This window comes from Morone saxatilis, unplaced genomic scaffold (assembly GCF_004916995.1).
Source record: "Morone saxatilis isolate NCDOM2014 unplaced genomic scaffold, NCSU_SB_2.0 Contig14, whole genome shotgun sequence".
Classification (NCBI taxonomy): domain Eukaryota; kingdom Metazoa; phylum Chordata; class Actinopteri; family Moronidae; genus Morone; species Morone saxatilis.
Genome location: NW_023339696.1, coordinates 10,254,070 through 10,272,685, shown reverse-complemented (window position 1 = coordinate 10,272,685; position 18,616 = coordinate 10,254,070). Strand labels below are relative to the sequence as shown.

Here is an 18,616-nt window from a genome sequence, read left to right as displayed (position 1 = left end):
AAGATGCCAACAGCAGCGAGTGGTTCATCGCCGTTGGCCCGTGACCAATGCCCTTGTCCACCCTTCCCCCTCCGCCCCCACGCACAGAGGCTCATTCACATGGTCATTAAGTCATTAGGCTACTTATTTATTGATGTCTGCCTCCAGAGCGACTAAGCATGTCAGATGATCTACTGACCGCCTGCTTTAGCCCGTCCTGACCATATTAGTCCATGATTCTGTCTCCACTCTGGATTTATTCACTTATCTACTGTAACTTTTCACTCCTTATGTTTGTTTGAATGGAGATGTGCCTTTTCCCAATGTGACTGCGCTGATTTGTGTGCTTATAGGATGCTGATGCTGGCATTTTCAACACAGTAAGTAACTCTGTGTGTTTCATCAGTAGCCCATAGTGTGTTAGTCATGTGATCGAGCCCACAGGAAGTGTGTCTGAATGTAGCATGCGTATAATTTGACCAGCCCAGTCAAAAATGAGTGCTTTCACAGAAAGGAACCAGTCTGAGAGGACGGCTGCAGAAGGGGAGGGAGGAAAGGAGGGAAGGAGAAATGGGGGGGAGGGAAGACAGTGAGCTCGAAAGAGAGAGAGAGAGAGAGAGAGAGAGGGAGAGAGGGAGGGTGGGGGGTTGTCATCGCTGGCTCATTCCAAGCTCTGGAAGTTGAGAAGGAGGAGAAGAGAAAAATAAGTTGCTGCTTTAAGGGAAGAGAGGAGAGATAGAGAGAGGGTTTGGATCAGTGAGCTGCTCAAATCTTGTGTTGGTTTTTTTTTTTTTTTACCCCTCCCCTTCTCTCTCTTCCACGGGCTCCTAATTTGGGATTTGTTTAAAAGCGGGACTGCGCCCCAGGAAGACTTTTCCTTGCTGGGGAAAGGGAACCCTACTCCCTCTCTCTCGCACTATACACACCCGCACATACACACTTGCTCCCCAAAATGTCTGATTCCACTGTCAACGCTCACTTGGAAGGGATCATATCAGACTTTGAAGGTTAGTTTTTTTTCTTCTCTTGAGCTCTGCTGCTCCACTGCTTTTTTCTTCTTCTTGTCACTCTGTGGAGTGAGGCGCTCTTTAACCCTGCCATGAGGACACTACAGATAGTTTCCACATGTTTGATTGGAACAGAGTGGATCTGGGGGAAAAAATGGAGTGTGAAGGGGTCGTTGACATCTGCGGTGAGCTGTGGTGTTTTGAAAGGGAAATCGTGCTAAAAGTGTTGCTTTTTACTGCTCTATAACTTTTTTTTTAGATGCATGAGTGTGTGTTTGTTATGGCTGTCATGTATGTATGTCATGTAGTGTGAGATGGGTCAAAGAGAGTGCATTCTTTAGAGCGGGATAGAGACGCCATATGAGTGTGTGCGTATACTGTATGTTGAGGAGACAGCAACTGACCACACGGCTGTGAGGGGAACACCTGGCACACCTCCCCCCTCCCCCCTCTGTTCTCTCTTCTCCTCCTCCTTTTCATCTCTCTGCCCCTGGCACACAGATTCCCCCTGTCATCCCTCTCCTCCCACTCCTCTTCCTCCTCCACCTCCTCCTCCCACGGCTGTGCTTCCCCCTTTTCCTCTCTCAGCAGCTCGTCCATCCTCGGCCCCTCTCCCCTCGGGCTGGCTGCTGGTGGAAGGCGAGGAGGATGGGTGGGGGTTGACAGGCCGACACCTCTCCCCCAAACTGTCTGTCTATCTGACTATCTGTCTCCTGTCTCTCATGAACACATAGCCATTAGGAACGCATCTGCACTTTTCCGGAGCTGCTCCTCTGTCAACACCAGTTTGCTTGTGGTATGTATGTACGTATCTCTCTGCCTCCCGCTCCCTGTCTCCCCGTCTTTAGGCCTTTAAAGTGCTGGCTTACACAGTGCAACAGAGCCGAAAGATAAGTGGCATTCAGAAAGGAGAGGCACCATGGCCGAAACAAAAAGTGTGCTTTAACCATGTTGCTCAAAGTCATGCATTCAGACATCCCCAACATATGGGTTACTGTTGTGATTGTCAGTGATGTGTGTTGCCCCTGGTTGGGCTTTGTGTGTGGTAATACCTTGGTGTCACCACCATGCACCATGATGTACGGCCCTGCGTGGCTCAGTGAGTACGGCATGGCACAGACACGGCAGGGATGTGGGTCTCATGAGCCAGCAAGTCGATAAGAATCAGGTTTGGAAAGTAAATCATTTTAAGTACTTGTCTTCCAGTGAGAGAGTAGCTTTGTCATGTGCTTTCGAAAAAAAACTAATTCTAAAATCTTAAAACTCCATTTCCACTAAATTGGATGTCTTATATTCAATTAAATTACTCCTATGCAATAAAGAGGATGCTCTATTTAAATTTGCTTTGAAACCCTTTCCTCCTATAATCTGTAAAAACATTATTATAAAGAAAACATGGACGCCACCTTTTTCGCTGTGTCCTTTATGTCTTAGTACAAGTACATGTCCCTAAGAGACATCCTCCAGAAGTTGTTGTTACTTTTCAGTTAACTAGCTTTCATGACAGCTAATCTTAGAGAAGAAATAACACAAGTCTTTCTTTTTACAGATGAAAAGTTGAATTTAGAAGCAATAAAACACACCCTTTATTGGTGCAGAACACTCACGGGTTTCTGCTGCTACAGCCTTACTTGGTCTGGTATGACTAGTAGCTTATGATGGCCAAAGTTAGCAAACTTTTGATATTGTTGTATAGTGGGTATTATAGTGTTCTCTTCTTGTGTTACTGTCACACTGCTGATCAGCAAAAATACATGCTCTCTCTCTTATTCTAGTTAAAGTTATTGTAACAATTTGTGCACTATGTGAAATATAAGTGTGTGGTGTTTTTGTCACAGTAAATTTGTGAATGGAAGTAGCAGGAGTAAGTCTTTTCAGTGCGTTAACAATGTGTGTTTTTGCCATGTCACTGTGTCACGGACCTCAGCTCATGACGCCAGTGAGCTGAGAGACACAGAAGACAGGATTTTTCTTGCCCTTGAGGTTGATGACCTAAGCTGTGACTTCATGCTCACAAACCGGCACAGATCATTGACCGGGCCACTGGGAAACACCCACACACTTTCAAAGTGTCGTTTTTTACAGCTCCTTCAAAGAAGCCCCTTGTGCTTCCTTCTCGAAAAATTTAAATATCTGTATTTGTGAGACATTAAGTAGTTCTGTATCCAGTGAACCACAAAAGAACCAGATATATGGTTTATGTTGATTCCTAGTTCAAGCATCGGTTCTCTTTCCCTCTCTTTCTCTCTGCATGTCTGCATGTTAAGGGCATTCACTGGTCCAGTGAGAGGAAATTCCACAGGAGTAGATTTCTGTGGTGGGTGAAAATGTGGAGGTAGGCAGTGGAGGAGTGGATCTAAGCTCAGCCAGGCCTCTCTTTACATCTTAACTACCCATCACAAACAACACAAGTCTTGACACTCAATGATGGGATAAAGTTAAGTGTTAATCACTAGGTAAGAATGTGAGGTGTTGATGCTCGGATAAATAAAATAGAAAGTATTGAGGATTATAGATAGATAACACCTTCATGGTCCTATTTAGAGCTGCTTGGTATTGTTCACTCATGTTCATTCATTCTAAGTGTTTTTTAATTATTATAATAGATAAAAAAGGCCACATGAGACATTTAAATTTGTAAATTAGGGGACAAACCTGATTTATGGTGGAAATTTGTTGAGGGAATTCATGGTAGGATCTCAAACGCCTTTAAAATTATTATAAAGAACTGCTGCTGTGGTTTGGGTTTAGTTGGTTAGTTAGTTGGTTCCCTTAATGCACTGAAACTGGGCTATTAAGTATTAGTACTATGTCATAGAACAGAAGAATAGGGTTAATGTGCTATTGATCCCAACCATTAAAGCTCACCCTTGTGACAAAATGGCATGAGGAGTCTCATTGATAGAGCGCGTGTGTTAGAGGAAGGAAGTGTCTTCTGACAGAGGCTGACGATAGCCATCCTCAGGAGTCTCCGTCCTTATCAGCACTATCAGGACGCTCTGTGCGACTCACCAGCTAGGATGAGTTTCCTGCTAATGATGGCAGCACCGAGGGTCACTCTGAGGTATAGTGAACACAGCAGGTCTTTGTTAGGCTTCAGAGTTACTCCTTGCTGTTTTTCTTCCCTGCTGGACACGGTGAGCGAAACCTGCACCAATGCCGAGCCCAAGCAAGACCCCAGAGTTATCAACAGGCACCATGCTATGGCTAAAAACAACTAGCCTGTGATGAAAGATTTTCTTTTGTACATTGAGAAGAAAGTGTGGGTTTTTCTTTCCTACAAGGAATGGAAAGAGCGTTTGACAACTGTAACAGACACTTCCAGAAAGGGAGGGTTGGGCTTTGAGGCTATATTTAAGGGCCAAGCACATTTTGACATGCAGAACCTTTTTAGGCCACTGTGGTAAACTGCAGAGTCTTTTCTCAGAAAGCGTAGGAGCATGAGTGACTTCATTTGTGAGCGTCAAACTGGCCTTATTGTAAAGTTTTTCCCAGTGCTGGTTGATTTGTCGACACCCGTGGTTACCACGGTAACAGCAAGTCCGGTGTAATACTGAAGCATATAGTCATTGAGCAGCTATATCTGTGTACAGTGCAGCCAAACAAACAGTCAGGGTTGGGAGGGTTACTTTCGGGTTACTTTCGATTAGCTCAGCCAACACAAAATATGTAAATATAAGCAAGAGAGAAATGTCAGTAAGAAGTATCGATGCAAGACAATTCAAATAGATAGACAATTTTTTTTTCTGTAACTGTAATAGATTACAGTTACCTTTTTTGTATCCTGATTACATAACTCAGCTCACACGTTATCCGTTACTCCCCAAGCCTTCTTGTGGGTCACCTTGTCGAGCTGACTGCTGCTCACTTTGACTGCTACTTATTTAAATATTTGGAAAAGATTTTACATCCACAGGCAAAATAACGACCGTTGTCTTGGTTGGTTTCAGGCATGATCACCTCAGTGACAAACTCATTGCGTTTACTGTGACTGCTTCACAATAAAAGCCGTCCTGTGTTTTGCCAGTTTGCATTAGCAGTAAACTAACAGAGCTCTGATAAGGTTGTGGGAGAGTGAACAGTAAACAGTGAGGCTGATTGTGATGAAATGAAAATTACAAACAGTACATCTGTTTCACATGCATGCCCTGTTTCCTGGGAAACCATGCGTGAAGGCAATTTGACCCAGCCGAATGGTGATCTTCACTATATTGAGGAGTAATTACAACTTTAAAATACATTGAATGGCTTTAAAAAATGCAGACCAAGTATCAGAAACAAGATTTAATTTTATTAAAATCTTACAGATTAGAACTTGACATTTATAATATTAAGTATAGCAACTGTATGATGGCTGATTGTGACAGTAGTTGCAGTTTGTACTATGTAGCTCTTGGAAGTTTAGTTAGCAGTCGCTTATACTGTAGTGATCCTCAGTTTCCCTCAACAACTGAAGACAAAAGGTAGTACTTGTTGACCCATCCGACTCATCTACTGTCATGCTCAGAGAGGCATAGAGAATGTCGATGTGGTGCTCATCCAGTAACCTTACATGCTACACTGAAGAACAGAATAGCATCATCATATGATTTTCTGGCAGTTTAACCACATTTAAACGTGTGTTAGTTGAAAAACACCACGCTTGGCTGCTATGTTTTCCTTATTTGGCGGTTCTGTCCGCCAGCAAGTTCACGGTATATCACTGAGAATGAAGTCCAAAATTGAATGGGGTTCAAAACTCTTCAAAGCAGATTTTGCTTCACTTTCAGGAGAGAGAGAGAGAGAGAGAGAGAGCGGTTCACATGCTCATTAGTATTATCTTACTATCGTGGTTGAAAAGGCTGTGATCACTGCTGTGGCCTCAGAGGAACAGCAGCATACAGCAGCTTGGGGACATCAAATGGTCCTTGATATCACACACACACACTCATACAGCTATGACCCTGAAAAAACCTACACACACACACACACACACACACACACAGAGCCATTGAAACACAAACACACTACTGTACGTAGTCAAACATAAACATACAGGTGAAGTAATGGTGCCATCATTGTCGCATAAATACACAAAGAGGGAGACATTAATGTGTGACCTCCCCATCTACCTTCATTCATACACACACGCATACACAGATCCCAGGATGCACTGTAGTAAGACGTTAACACAGGCAGAGAGTTTGGCTCCAACTAGGGCAGACCAGGCTGTGTTTGCTTTACTCTACAGCTGTATTTAAACACACACACATACAGAGAGAGATAGAAGTATAACTGACAGGGCCGCTGTCTCCACTGTGTCTGTGAGGACCTCACTGTGCTGGGCTCTTGTGTCACCACAGAGCAGGCACATACCACACAGTTAGCACAATTCTAGGCAAACAGGTCATTATATCAAAATCACAGTCAAACACAGTTTTAAGTGGTCTGTGGCACTTTGAATAAGCTTTTGCTGCTTACTTTCACAGCTCAAGCTTTTGCCCTTAAGGGCTGAGCATCACACAGTGCAAGTAATGTTCATTAAAGGCTGGATGGAGGGATGGCTACAGCAAATTACCTCCATTAGTGGTTCATTTCCTGTCCTTAAGTATCATCCTTAAGATATTTCAAGGCTTTAACACTGCATCCAATGAATTTTACATATAACTTCAATGTGACTAGTGTGTCGTTTCTTTGCTTATATACTTAAAGAGGAACAGAGCACACTGACAACCCTGTCTTCCAGGAAAACTTTCTCAAATAAAATTACATTTTTTCCATGTGAGCAACACAAAGAGCTTATTGTCGGAGATGAAGCGATCTGTGATGCATACGACGTGCATATACAATCAGATTTTTATATCTAAGTCACAATGTTTTTGTCATTGTCTCTCATTGTATCATTCAACGGTGTAATGAAGAAGTGCCAAAACTGCCACATGCAGTTAACGCGCAGGAATTTATGTTTATGGTTTTATGTCTTTCAGAGGATTTACTGAGGACATGGCAAACATTTGAGGACACATTACACAAGGGTCCAACACACAAAGGGAAAAAGTGCAATGGTATAGATGGCACATGTCATATTGATTAATCAGTATGTCGTTAAAGTGAATGTGAGCTCAGACAGTGTGGGATACAGTGGTATTGTTGACTTGTTACTGCCATAACCACACTGAAGAAACATTAACAGCAAGTGATGCTAACAAGAACTGACCCGCTGTTTTCTACATGTATAATCGATGTCACCAAATTAAAGCAGTATTTCACATTGCACTCAGTGGATACTGAGCTGCCTGCTTCTCTGCAGATCCTCTGATATCAGACACTAAAACCTGCTGAAACATAATTCAGGATGTGAAAACAACTGAGTTCCAGGAAGAGGGTCTTTTACCATGCTGGTGCTTTGGCCCGTCAGTCGTGAAGCAGGCCAGAAGCCTGCGCAGGCTTGGGTGTTTATCTGGGACAGAGGCCGGGTTGCTCTAGGGTTTGTAGCTGCTCCGGTCTCTGGGCCGAGCTGAGGCGAGCCAGGTGTCACTCTCACATTTGACATGGGGGCTTACGAGGCCTGAGAAAAAGAAAAAAACTATCAAACAACAACAACTAAAACAAAAAGGCTGGTGATGGAATATTGGCACATTAAACTGGTATGAAAGGAGAGAGCTGGTTTGTGTGGGAAAGGGTCGGATAAAATGTTTGGAGTGACTTTTCAGACACTTAAAATGAAAGAAATGTGCAGCTGCTACCAATTTAAAGCAATATAATTATTTAAAAAAAAAAGAATGTTATGTATTAACTTTAATCTGCTGTTTTTAATTTTTTAAGAGTAATCATCTGAAAATCGGCCGCATAATTAACCACACACAAAGCCAAATAGTTGCCTGAGTATAAAAAATAAAATAGAAATAGATGCTATAAAAACAGAAAAAGGCTATTTTAAGATATATTTGCTTTAAAAGAAGAATTCTACTATAAAACCAGCGAGGTTACAGGACACATGTTTTAATTTCCTTGTTTAAAAATCAATTATGTAAGTATAATTATATTATGTTCATGGGTCACGCGGTCAATTAGAGCGCTCGCGAGGCGTGGTCAGTCGGATAGTCGTCATGTCAACAGGTGCGCGAGATGTCAAGAAGATGTCCGTGTACTTTGATAAAGCCTTCAGCCAGAGGATTTAACAGAGACGGTTTCAGTGCAGATGTGTGTTTGTACCTGACAACGGTATTAAAACCTGCTTGGTGGGAATAAAGGAATATTTTCACCGGCTGGGTTTTTAATCACAAACATCATGCTGTCGAGATACGTGAAGCGTGTGAAATCTGGTAAGAGCGACAGTGGAGTTCATTTTGGGAGGCTGCAGCAGTGTGTTAAAAAAAGATAACTGCAACCATACTTAAAGTGTCGATGCTCGTTGTGGTGAAATGTGGTTGTATGCAGACACTGAGCCATTTTTATACCGACATTTCATTGGTCCCCAGCGTGGTATCGCTACCTGTTGCACTGCTGACTGCTCCTCAGCTCGAGTTATAGTATATTTGGTCCTGCACAAACAGTTAGTCAACAATTAGTTGTTTTTTTTACTTCAAATCAAGCAGGTGTTATCTTCCTCCTTTGATACAAAAATAAATGGTTGCACCAACTTTCTGAAGAAGCGCTCTCTGTGAAGTTTAAGTTGCTGCAGTGTTTTTACGGAGCAGCAGTGAGTTTCTGTCTGATCCAAAACAAACTGTACAATGCCACCACTGAATGAAAAAGTCATGAGAATTATCGCCGCTTCAGGCCTTGATGTTATCTGATTTGTTCTCTTCTTCTCTTGCATAATAACCAGGAGATGTTTTAATAATGAATAAAGTTAAATATCATACAGCTGCTGGTGCTGTGACTCCAGCCAGCATCTGTATGGGCTCAGAGGTTCATCTGTGTCATGTCTAACCACAAACGCTCTGTGTTTTCCAGCGCTGAAACGGTCGTTCGAGGTGGAGGAGACGGATTCGTCCACACACCCTTCTCCCCTGTCTCGTCGGACCACTAACCCCCTCCGCTCATCCACCTCCTCCACGTCCAGCCAGCGCAGCTTCGACCTGAGCTCCCGCAACTCCGACTACTCCTCCACCAGATCTTCCCCCTCCGAGTCCTCCAACCCACGTTCCCCAAAGACCGGCATGAGGCGCGTTGAGTTATCAGGGGGTCGGAACCCTGACACAGCCTCTTCCCGCCGCACAGAAATTTCTATTGAGGTCTCCTCGAAGCAGATCGACAACTCGCCCAGTGCTGGCATCGCCCGCTTTGGCCTCAAGCGACCCGAGGTCAGCCTGAGCACTCGGAGTACTCCCCTGGACAGCTCCTCCAACTCCGTCTCCAGCTCCACGAACAGGCGGGCAGAGCTGAGCGTGACGCGGCCCAGTGAGCCCCCCGCCCCTCCCAGGAGGATGGATGCCCAGCTGTCCTCGGCGCCAGTCTCAAGGATCCCTGAGCCCCCTCAGAGAAGAGCAGAGCCCCCATCCCCGATCCTCGGCCCAGTTGAGGGGGCCCCCAGGAGGCCTGAGATGCCGGTCTTCAGACAGCCAGATGGTTTGGTGGCAGGCAGTGCAGTGGAGAACAACAACCACCCACCTCCTGCCCCTAGTGCCCCCCTGCCTTCCCTGGCAGAGCCAAGGGTGGAGAGGGTGCAGTCCCCCGTCACAGAGCCGCCGCCCACAGCCCGGCCCACAAACAGTGAGTACCTGCTCAGTGCCCTGTTTTCTAAACTGACTCTTGTATGTGTAAAATAAGTTTCCCAGGGTGAACTATCTTCATCGGAGTGAACCGCCCTAGGAGGAGTTAACCCACGAGTGCTTGTGTGTATGTCCTCATTTGAGTTGTATCTGGTTTCAGCATGACTTGTCTTTCTAAATCCAATGACTTGCAACAGTTGGAGAGCAATTACACTGTGATGAAATCATCTGATCATTGTTTTTCCATGTCGCTGCTCAGGTTCTCCTTTTTATGTTTACGGCCGTTTCCTTTTGACTTAATCTTGCAACCGACTCTCACAGTCTTGTTGCAGACGTGTATGCACACACACACAATCAAACATCTACCTTGATTCACGTACAATATATGTGTCCTGTTTCTAAAACCACAGTCTAATCTCAGCCTCGCACTGAACGCTGTCAAATTCGCGTTGAATTTGATAATGACGCGGCGCTCTGTAATTCAGTAGGACACACATTTGAACCTATACTGATTTTTATTTTGTGTTTATTCAGCGTTTCTGCTGTTTTTATTCCACCAGCGGGGCAGCTGTGAAGTAACCGTACCAGTGAGAGCTTGTCAGTCTAGACTAACTGTGAATGTAGGTCAGGGAGGTTGATGATGAGAATCACAGGGCCGCTCTCAGGACAGCAGTTAAAACAACCCAGCTCACTCGGAACTCGAATCAGCCACTGGTTAAAATCTTTTTGTGTGTGTGTTGAATATGCAGTAGGTGCATGTTCTCATTTCTAAATGGGAGCTTTGATTTCATTGATTGTACATTTAATAAGTTATTATTAAGACGCTAGTGAGCAAGTTTGGTAGCTGCGGATGTTTTTGAACTTTTGTGTGTATTCGTTGCTTAGAGGACTTTTGTAGCACTTTTGTAATCACTACTATACTTATTATTTTATTAACATGATATAATAATAACAAAATATATCCTTGTCGAGACAATGCAGTTCGATTTGACCTTTGAGCTACTGCTGACTAAGCTCCCAGACATGTGGTACGGAGATGATGCCAAGCTCAAACGGAGTATCAGATGTTTTTGTAGTAGCTTGCGCCATAAGTATTGGTTTGACTGAGGCGCAACATCAAGAAAGAAGCCATAACTGTGGTAATATACTGCATTCTGGTGAGTCATTGTTCTGGTGTTCTGTTCTTAGGCAGACCGGGTCAGGAGTGGAAGGAAAAGGCCCTTGAATCCAGTTTAATCCAGCCGTCCCACAAAAAAAGCCTTGAATGATTTGACAGGGAGAGTTTTCTTTACTTGCCTCAAATCTAGCAGGGCATTATGATGGCAGGGTCGATGGAGAGTCGAGGCATCCTTAAGTTACCTCTTACAAAACTGCCATGACATTTAGTTTGGATATTCCTAAAGTTTTCCCAGTACTTAAACTCACTCCCTGGTCTCCATCAGAACACCACTATCTGGGCTATCCTAGCTACAGAACAACACCTTTGCTGTACGCCAAGGTGTCTTATGAAACTAAACTCATCCTCAGAGGAAGAAACCGGATATTTAAGGTGACCCCATGACCTCTCTTTTAGCGCCACGCCCAGATTAAACTGTGTCTTTAGCTGAATTAGTTTTACATTACATTTTCAGTGTGTTTATTTCATATGTTTCTTTGCTACCGTGGAGTGTAATGAACTGCAGCCTCCAGGGTCCATTAGCTTTTTTTATTTTTTATTTTTGGTTAAGTATAACTGCACTTGCAAAGCTGGTAATTATGAGCATAGGTTATAGTTTTCAGCGGCGTGCTTTATCTTTTCATTGTGTTTAATTCAAAAGTATTCTTCAATAGAGTTTGAGCTTGGAACCGGTTCTGGTTGCTGTGGGCAAATGTGTCTTTATTTATGCTTTGTTTGGTATGCACTGGCTTCAAAATCCCCACTAAACTTGCAGGTTACTTGTGGTGTTTCCTTCCTTAACCCTTATCCTATTAGTACAGCTCATCTTCACACTGGTATGTGTATGGTATGTGTGTGTGTGTGTAGCAGTGTTATCTGGAGACAGCTGTGCTCATGGGTTCGAGTAGTATCCAGGCGTAGGCGGCTGGGAGGTGATACATTCCAAATCTGGAGGTCATAAAACATAAAAATAGAAAGCCTCCAATTTCCAGTTTTTATGCCGTGCGTTGCCCCTCCGTGTCTCTCTGTATCCACTGCACTTCCTTTGCACACAGCTAGGGATTTACGTTTTATTTCTGCCTCTTGCTGAGGATATTTCCTCACATGTTGAATATGTGAAATGTGGCATCGTGTGACAGTAGGAGGGAAGCGAGCAAGGCAGAGTGGGACGGTTAAGTCTCAACTTCTGCCACGTTCGGCTCACATTACCACCTTCCTGCTCATGCCGCGTGTGGTGGGAGGGGAGGGAGGCCCTGGTTTTAAGAAGCTTGGGAAGAAGCGAGGAGCGGGGAGGAGGTGGAGAGAGAGGGAGGGAAACGGAGGAGGGTCAGTGGACAGAAGGGAAGAGGAAGGAAAAATGGAGAGAGAGCAGGAGAGGAGATCATTTCCTGTAAAGTTGGTCCGCCCAGGGCAGAAAACAAAAAATTGAGAGAAGCCCAGGGCTTTAACCCTCCAGTCATTGGAGCCGCTTAAAACTGCAACCCGACAGCACCACAGCGCTTTGAACGACATTGCCCGAAACTGACAATTTACTTTCCATTTCCTCAACAAGTAGCACACAGCGCAGATTCAGCACAAATCCTTTTTTAAGTAGGTTATTTTACATAAAACACGTTGGGTGTTTTTTTCTTTTTTTTTTTTTAGGAGGACAAACTGAGAATGTCTTCAGTTTGCATCTTTTTTTTGTTTACTTTTGTGTCAGCGCTGTATCCGGTGGGACTTTTTGTGTGGCCCATTAGATTATTGCTTGAGGGCTTGTGATTCTTAACTGGGATCTACCGTCTCTGGGCTCTCGGTGTGTGTGCGTGTGTGTGTGTCTGCGCTCGTGTGTACACGTTGCCGCTCACGCAGAGTTTCTGGCCCTGGGGAGGGTGACGGATGAACGTGCCGATAAGCGATAAGCTGGTTGTTTTGGTGGCGGCTGCAGAGTACAAGGTGCCGTAATGACATGCTCAGTTTCGGTTGGTTTGTCGAGTATAATGATGAGCAGCTGTATCCAGTCTTGTGGCCTTTCAACAGGATGTGATCTCATGTTTACAGACACACACATTCATTCATTCTGTACACTGCTGTTTTATTTATCTTGTGTATTTTTAGGTGTTTCTGTTGATTCATGCACGTTCGCTTAGGCCATAGAGCAAATGATTGCAGATGTTTTGACTTTCCGAAGTTGTGCTGTATCTTGGCGACGCACAATGATTGATTCTTCTCTCAGATCTCTTATATCTTAGAGCATAAAAAAGGCTGTTTACAGTTGATATAGTTATTTATCATAGTTGATTTCTTGTCTCTTTTATTGAATAAGCTGTTGACTCATTGCTCTAATCTTTGAGTGCAGCATTGTGTCGTTTGTTGTGCGCGAGAAGAAGGTAAAAAGATGAATTTCTGTCATGCCGTGTAGTAAAAATGTTATTTAGCAACAATTTTGAAAAAGATTAATTGTAGGTTTTAGTGCCAAACGCTGAATAGTCTCTGGTTCCAGTGACTAAAATGTGATGATTTTCTGCGTTGTATATCATTTTAATCATTTTAATCTTTTATATGTTGGACTGTTTGTTAGACAAAACAAACATTGGCTTGTGATGGTCGTCATTTTGATTTTACTATTATTTATTATGTTTTCAAATAATACCGACTGACACTGAGTTTACGTTTTGATTAAGGAAATTCACCAACATGAAAAAACAAAACGAAACATGTCCGGCTCTGTATCTCTATTTCGTGACAGGAATAAGATGTTTTCTGCCGTTCCTCGTTCTCAAACAGAACATGTATACACATTGTTGGTGAAATGGTGTGCATACATTGAATGTGTCAGCTTTTAAACAGCGCCTGTCTGTCATTAACAGTTGGCTCTGACCGGCATCAATCTTTGACTGTATTAGTATTTTCTTAAAGTTGAGCCTGCACCAGTTTTTGATGATGACTCATTATCTTATGATCTGCTGAGTCTTGTGCTGGCCTGCTGAGCGCTATCCTAGTTTCACCACATTAAAACAGTGTTCGTCTCTTTCACACAAACATAAAGGCCTTTTGATAGGCCTGCCTGGGACTTGGCTACAAATAAGAACTTGTGCATGTCACAAGGGATGGAAATGGTCTGATAAATTGTTAATGTGTGTGTGTGTGTGTGTGTGTGTGTGTGGGTGTGTGTTTTTTGCATGAGGCATACATGCTGTTTAAAAACACTGACACTCGCTGGTCTTTATCTTTTATTTTGTACATCAAACTCGTGCTCATCCAACTTTAAAATACAATCTGACACATTATCATAAACACAGAACACAATAGGAACTGTCAGCGTACAAAATAAACGTGACGTGAAGAAAAGCCTTTGATTGTCTTTGAGAAACTCATCAGAATGCAAAATACATCAGGATGAAATAAGATTGTAATCACATGGTCAAAAAGGAGGGTATTGGACTCATTCCTGTTGGAAGTTTGGATTATTTTGTGCCTAAAATGCACACCTTTCTGAATACATGTTTCAATTCCAGTGTTTCCTTTTTCATTGAATGTTTTGTTTTCAGTGCCAAAATCTGAAGTCGCTTCAGTGTTCCCAGTTGACTTACAAGTTGTGCTGGTCTCATGGTCCTCGTTGTTCTACAAAGCTGCACCATCACACCTTGGTTCAGACAATATCTGGGAACATTACTCTCTCTCATTTCTTGTGAAGGATTGAAAAATAAACGGCCAAAAAGATAATTAACAACAAAATAAATATTATGAAACAGTACTTGGCCACACAACAAAGACTGCATTGACATGGTCTGTTTTCTGGTCTGCTGTTAATTGCTGGTCTGTAGTAGGTTTCTGGTCTGTAATAGTTTTCTGGTCTGTAGTTGTTTTCTGGTCTGTAGTTGTTTTTCGGTCTGTTGTTTTTTGGTTTGTTGTTTTTCGGTCTGTTGTTGTTTTCCGGTCTGTTGTTGCGTTGGTTAGAGGAGTACTTCTCCTCGATCACAATAAACAACAGCAGTCCAAGGCAAGCAAGGTTACCCCATGTGTTTGTGATGGAGGAAAGGTCGGCGCTACTTCCAAAGCGGTTTCTGAGAGTCAGCAGCGGCCGTTGGTTTTCACTCAGTGAAAACGCTCTGATCTGTCTTAAGAGGTTAGGAGTGATCTGGTAGGTGTGATCTGGATCATAAGGGGTCCCCTGATGTTCAGAAGTGTCATAATGCTGTGTGATATACACTTGGTCTATCTGCAAACCTCCACGTCCTGTGTTCTGCTCCTGGACTCTAATTATGATCCTGTCCCTGTTTTCTCCCGAATACTCCCTCTGGGGATTGGCAACATAAGCTGGAAGTTGCATGGACGTCTCTTGATAGAGATTTCCAATAGTGAAGTACCGGTATCCATGAGGCAGTGGGTCCAGTAGCCCCTCATAGTTGCCGTAATGAGTTTGAATCCATAGTCTTCCCACGTTCGGGTTCAAAGGTCAGTCTTATGAAAAATTGTTTTTGTCCATGTTTAACTGCGTTGGCAAACCAAGTGGAGCCAGAAATCAAGACTGTGTTTGGGCAAACGATGGGACCGAAAAGTTGATTTTTCTTCAAAAAAATCACTGATTGATTTGAGCCTCGTCACCGCTGACACAAGAGTTCAGGAACAAGGAACAGAAGGCCTACACAAAGCAACTTCGTGGCAAACTCTTCCTGACATCTTCATCATCCTGTATACATATTTAAAAAAAATATTGCCAGCATTATTCGTACATACTGTACATTCTCCATCCACACGTTACAAGAGATGAGGGACAAAAACCAAAGTCGTCATTCTGAGCAAAAATGTATTCCAAAGTTCGTCTGAAGTTAATATCAGCAGCCTGAGTTAATCAGAATAAATATCCTCCAAAGTTAGTCTTTTTACTACGAAATACATCAGAGCAGTGTTTCCTTGTTAAATTGCATTGGAGGGATAATAAGTAGACAACACTTAGAAATAAGTCTTCACCATTCATGTGAAACGGCGTCATGGTAAATTCAAAACTAGCGACCAGAAAAAAGGAGAGTTTACCTTCTTTAATCTGCTGCAGTCAGGTTTCTGGTCTGTGTGTTTGTGTGAGCGCACGCAGTTATCGTTTCTTTAAAAATGAAACTGCTGAAACTTCCTGGTGTAGTTGCTGGTTGTTTCAGGAAGTTTGACAATACAGCTGTTTGCATGAAACAAACTTCTGTTTTTATATTCGGGACTGGAGTGTGTCAGAAATTGACAACAGGACAAATGGGTTGCGAGACGAGGATGACCTGAGACAAAAGTTCTCCAGCTTTGAACCAAGGACGAAGTGGTTTTTCATCACTGGGTCACCGGAATCGGAATCGGAATCAGAATCGGGTTTATTGCCAAGTAAGTTTTTACACATACAAGGAATTTGCCTTGGTGCATTGGTGCATAAAAATCATACAAAAATAAACCAGAAGTTTAATACTGACTTATCCAATATTTTCCCATCTGTAAGAGATGATATTTTCATCCATTTTAAGTCTTTGTAGAAATTCTGGTGACGCCCTTTTTAAGACATTTATGATTAATACTACGTCAGAAAATGCAGGTTCAACAATTGTCAAAATATAAGCAGTAAAATAAAATTTGGGACCAATACTAATTTGTTCTTCAAAGCTCATAACACTATAGTATGCTTAATTCGATCTACTGTGCCTGTAGAACAAGGAATAGTTGAAGTTGATCTTCATGATGATCTAACTTGTGCTCATCTATTTCTCTTGAACTTAAAATAAAAACACTGACATGAGTATGGCTGACACATTGTAGTTTAATAAACACAATATTCAATACGCCAGAAACAAACAAACAAAACAAAATCACAAGAAAAATCCACTCCTGTTTTTTAAAAAGATAATCCATTGTCAGTGAAGTTTATCCTTGTCTGACCATAGAGCCTTTCATCTGTCTTATTTGTTTTACATCAGAGCAATTTCCATTCTCTTCATCTCTAGCAGACACAGGATGAATTGGCAGTGAGTCACTACTATTACTGTAGATTAGACACTGTTGCTTAAATGAAGCCTGGCACTTTATTACCATGTCAAAGCAATGCATTATCATATACAATGAAAGCCATTTTCCCAAAGCTTTGCAAATAAAGATACATTTCAAACAGCAATTTTGTAAATAGACCTATAAAAAGCTCAACATGATGTCCAGATGTGTTTTTGGTGAAATACAACCCTTTAGACCTCCTTATTGTTATAACATTTAAAACTGTCATCTTGATTTTGATCTTTTATGATGTTTTTGTAATTTTTCCAGACAGGTAAAGTCTTTCCAAATGTTGTTATTTACTGCAGATGTTTCAAACGGTGTGATATTCAAAAAGGTCAAAGTCTGCAGGTTTTCAGTCCAAGCAAACATTACACCACCTTAATTTACTGATTACCTCCTCCTCTGTCTGGGAACATATGCGGATCACTGATTACTCTGGTCCTACAGTCTGAATAAAGTGTTTATAAAATAATATTTTCCCATCCGTAATGGGTGATATTTCCATCCTGTTTAATAGTTCAGAGATCTCAATAGTATGATAAACTCTTTCTCTCTTCCTTTCATGTGATTGTAGAATAAAAAATAGCCCTTCATAGCACACAGTTTGAGATGGGTGGTTTAAAATATTTCACCCTTAATCACAAGCATATTATACGGAGCCTGTATTTCAATCTTAACTGTACAACATTTACAAACTAGAAGAGTTCTCTCAGAGTGCAGATCTCTGCCAGGCAAAAGCTCGTATGTAAAGCACCTACCTCAATGCCACCACAACTGCCAAATACAACTCATAAAAACACATTTTGTTTGTATAGTATAGTGCTGGTCTTATATAGATGTATGCAAAGTTTTTAATGACGTTTTTTTATAATATAGTCTTAGTTTTCTTTAATATAATAGTGTAATGGTATTGTAACTGAACATCCAGGGTTTGCATAACTGTATAACTTAATACGGAAACAATAAACTGGGTATATACTGCTAAATTTAACATAGCTGTTTATAACATTATTTATTTTGAACATTACAAGCAACCAGGCAGGTTAGTAAATATAGAAACTGCTGTTTGACGTTGCCTATTCATAGATCGGCCCCTGTGTGTTCCAGCGGAAGTTGTGGCTATTCACAAGGTTACTCTTTTGCCATAGAGCTGAGTACATCGGCTCCCAGTAACTGAATTTAATTCCAACTAGTAACCAGTGTCATGTTCAGTTTCTAATGTTGATCACAAACCAAATTTCACTAAAAGCAGTGCAGAATTAAATGAGTAACGTGATTTTGTAGGAAAGTCTGCATCTCTCAATACACCATGTAGTGTTTTTTAGTAGCTCTCCAATATGATGACCGTGCAGATGGATAGTGGTGACCATAAGAGCGGCCAGTGAGGTACAGTGTCAGACTTTAATGGATCATAACATTTCAGGACTGGAATTAATCTGCAGAGGCTCTGGTTATAGATGGGACCATCTTTCTATGGGTTTCAGGTTTGGAGGCACAACTAGGGAGCGGCAGTCGGCATAAAACAGAGCAGGCAATAAAATGAGTTTTTTATGGTTTTTCAAAAATTGTGAATCATCAATCCTGAGTGGTCATAAATGTGCATAAAAAATATGAGGCTGATTGGTCCAGTGGTATGTGAGATTAGCTGCAGACAGATACACACATACACACGTGACCAAACTCATAACCCCTTACAGGCTTACACCTTAGGGAGATTAAAAGCTACTATAGCAAACAACAGCACAATAACAATACATACAAAGGCAAAACAAAGC

At 42.2% G+C, this 18,616-nt stretch overlaps 2 protein-coding genes across 3 annotated transcripts in view; one reads left to right on the top strand and one right to left on the bottom strand.

Annotated features, from left to right (window-relative positions):
* The first annotated feature begins 718 nt into the window (after positions 1-718).
* On the top strand, positions 719-9,776 carry LOC118322704 (septin-9-like). Of its 2 annotated transcripts, none has more exons than XM_035654456.1 (2): positions 719-986; positions 8,925-9,776. In XM_035654456.1, the coding sequence occupies exons 1-2, from the start codon at positions 932-934 to the stop codon at positions 9,737-9,739; spliced, it is 870 nt and encodes a 289-aa protein (XP_035510349.1). In that variant the 5' UTR covers positions 719-931; the 3' UTR covers positions 9,740-9,776. The 2 variants fall into 2 exon arrangements, with proteins under 2 accessions (XP_035510349.1, XP_035510350.1); XM_035654457.1 differs by lacking the exon at positions 719-986 and adding an exon at positions 8,242-8,290.
* A 6,484-nt stretch (positions 9,777-16,260) lies between these two features.
* The window catches only part of LOC118323152, a gene marked incomplete at its 5' end in the record, with an annotated part of 3,115 nt that continues 759 nt past the window's right edge, over positions 16,261-18,616 (bottom strand). The window contains 1 exon segment of the mRNA XM_035655084.1: positions 16,261-18,616. Within this exon segment, the coding sequence (XP_035510977.1) occupies positions 18,541-18,616 (76 nt within the window).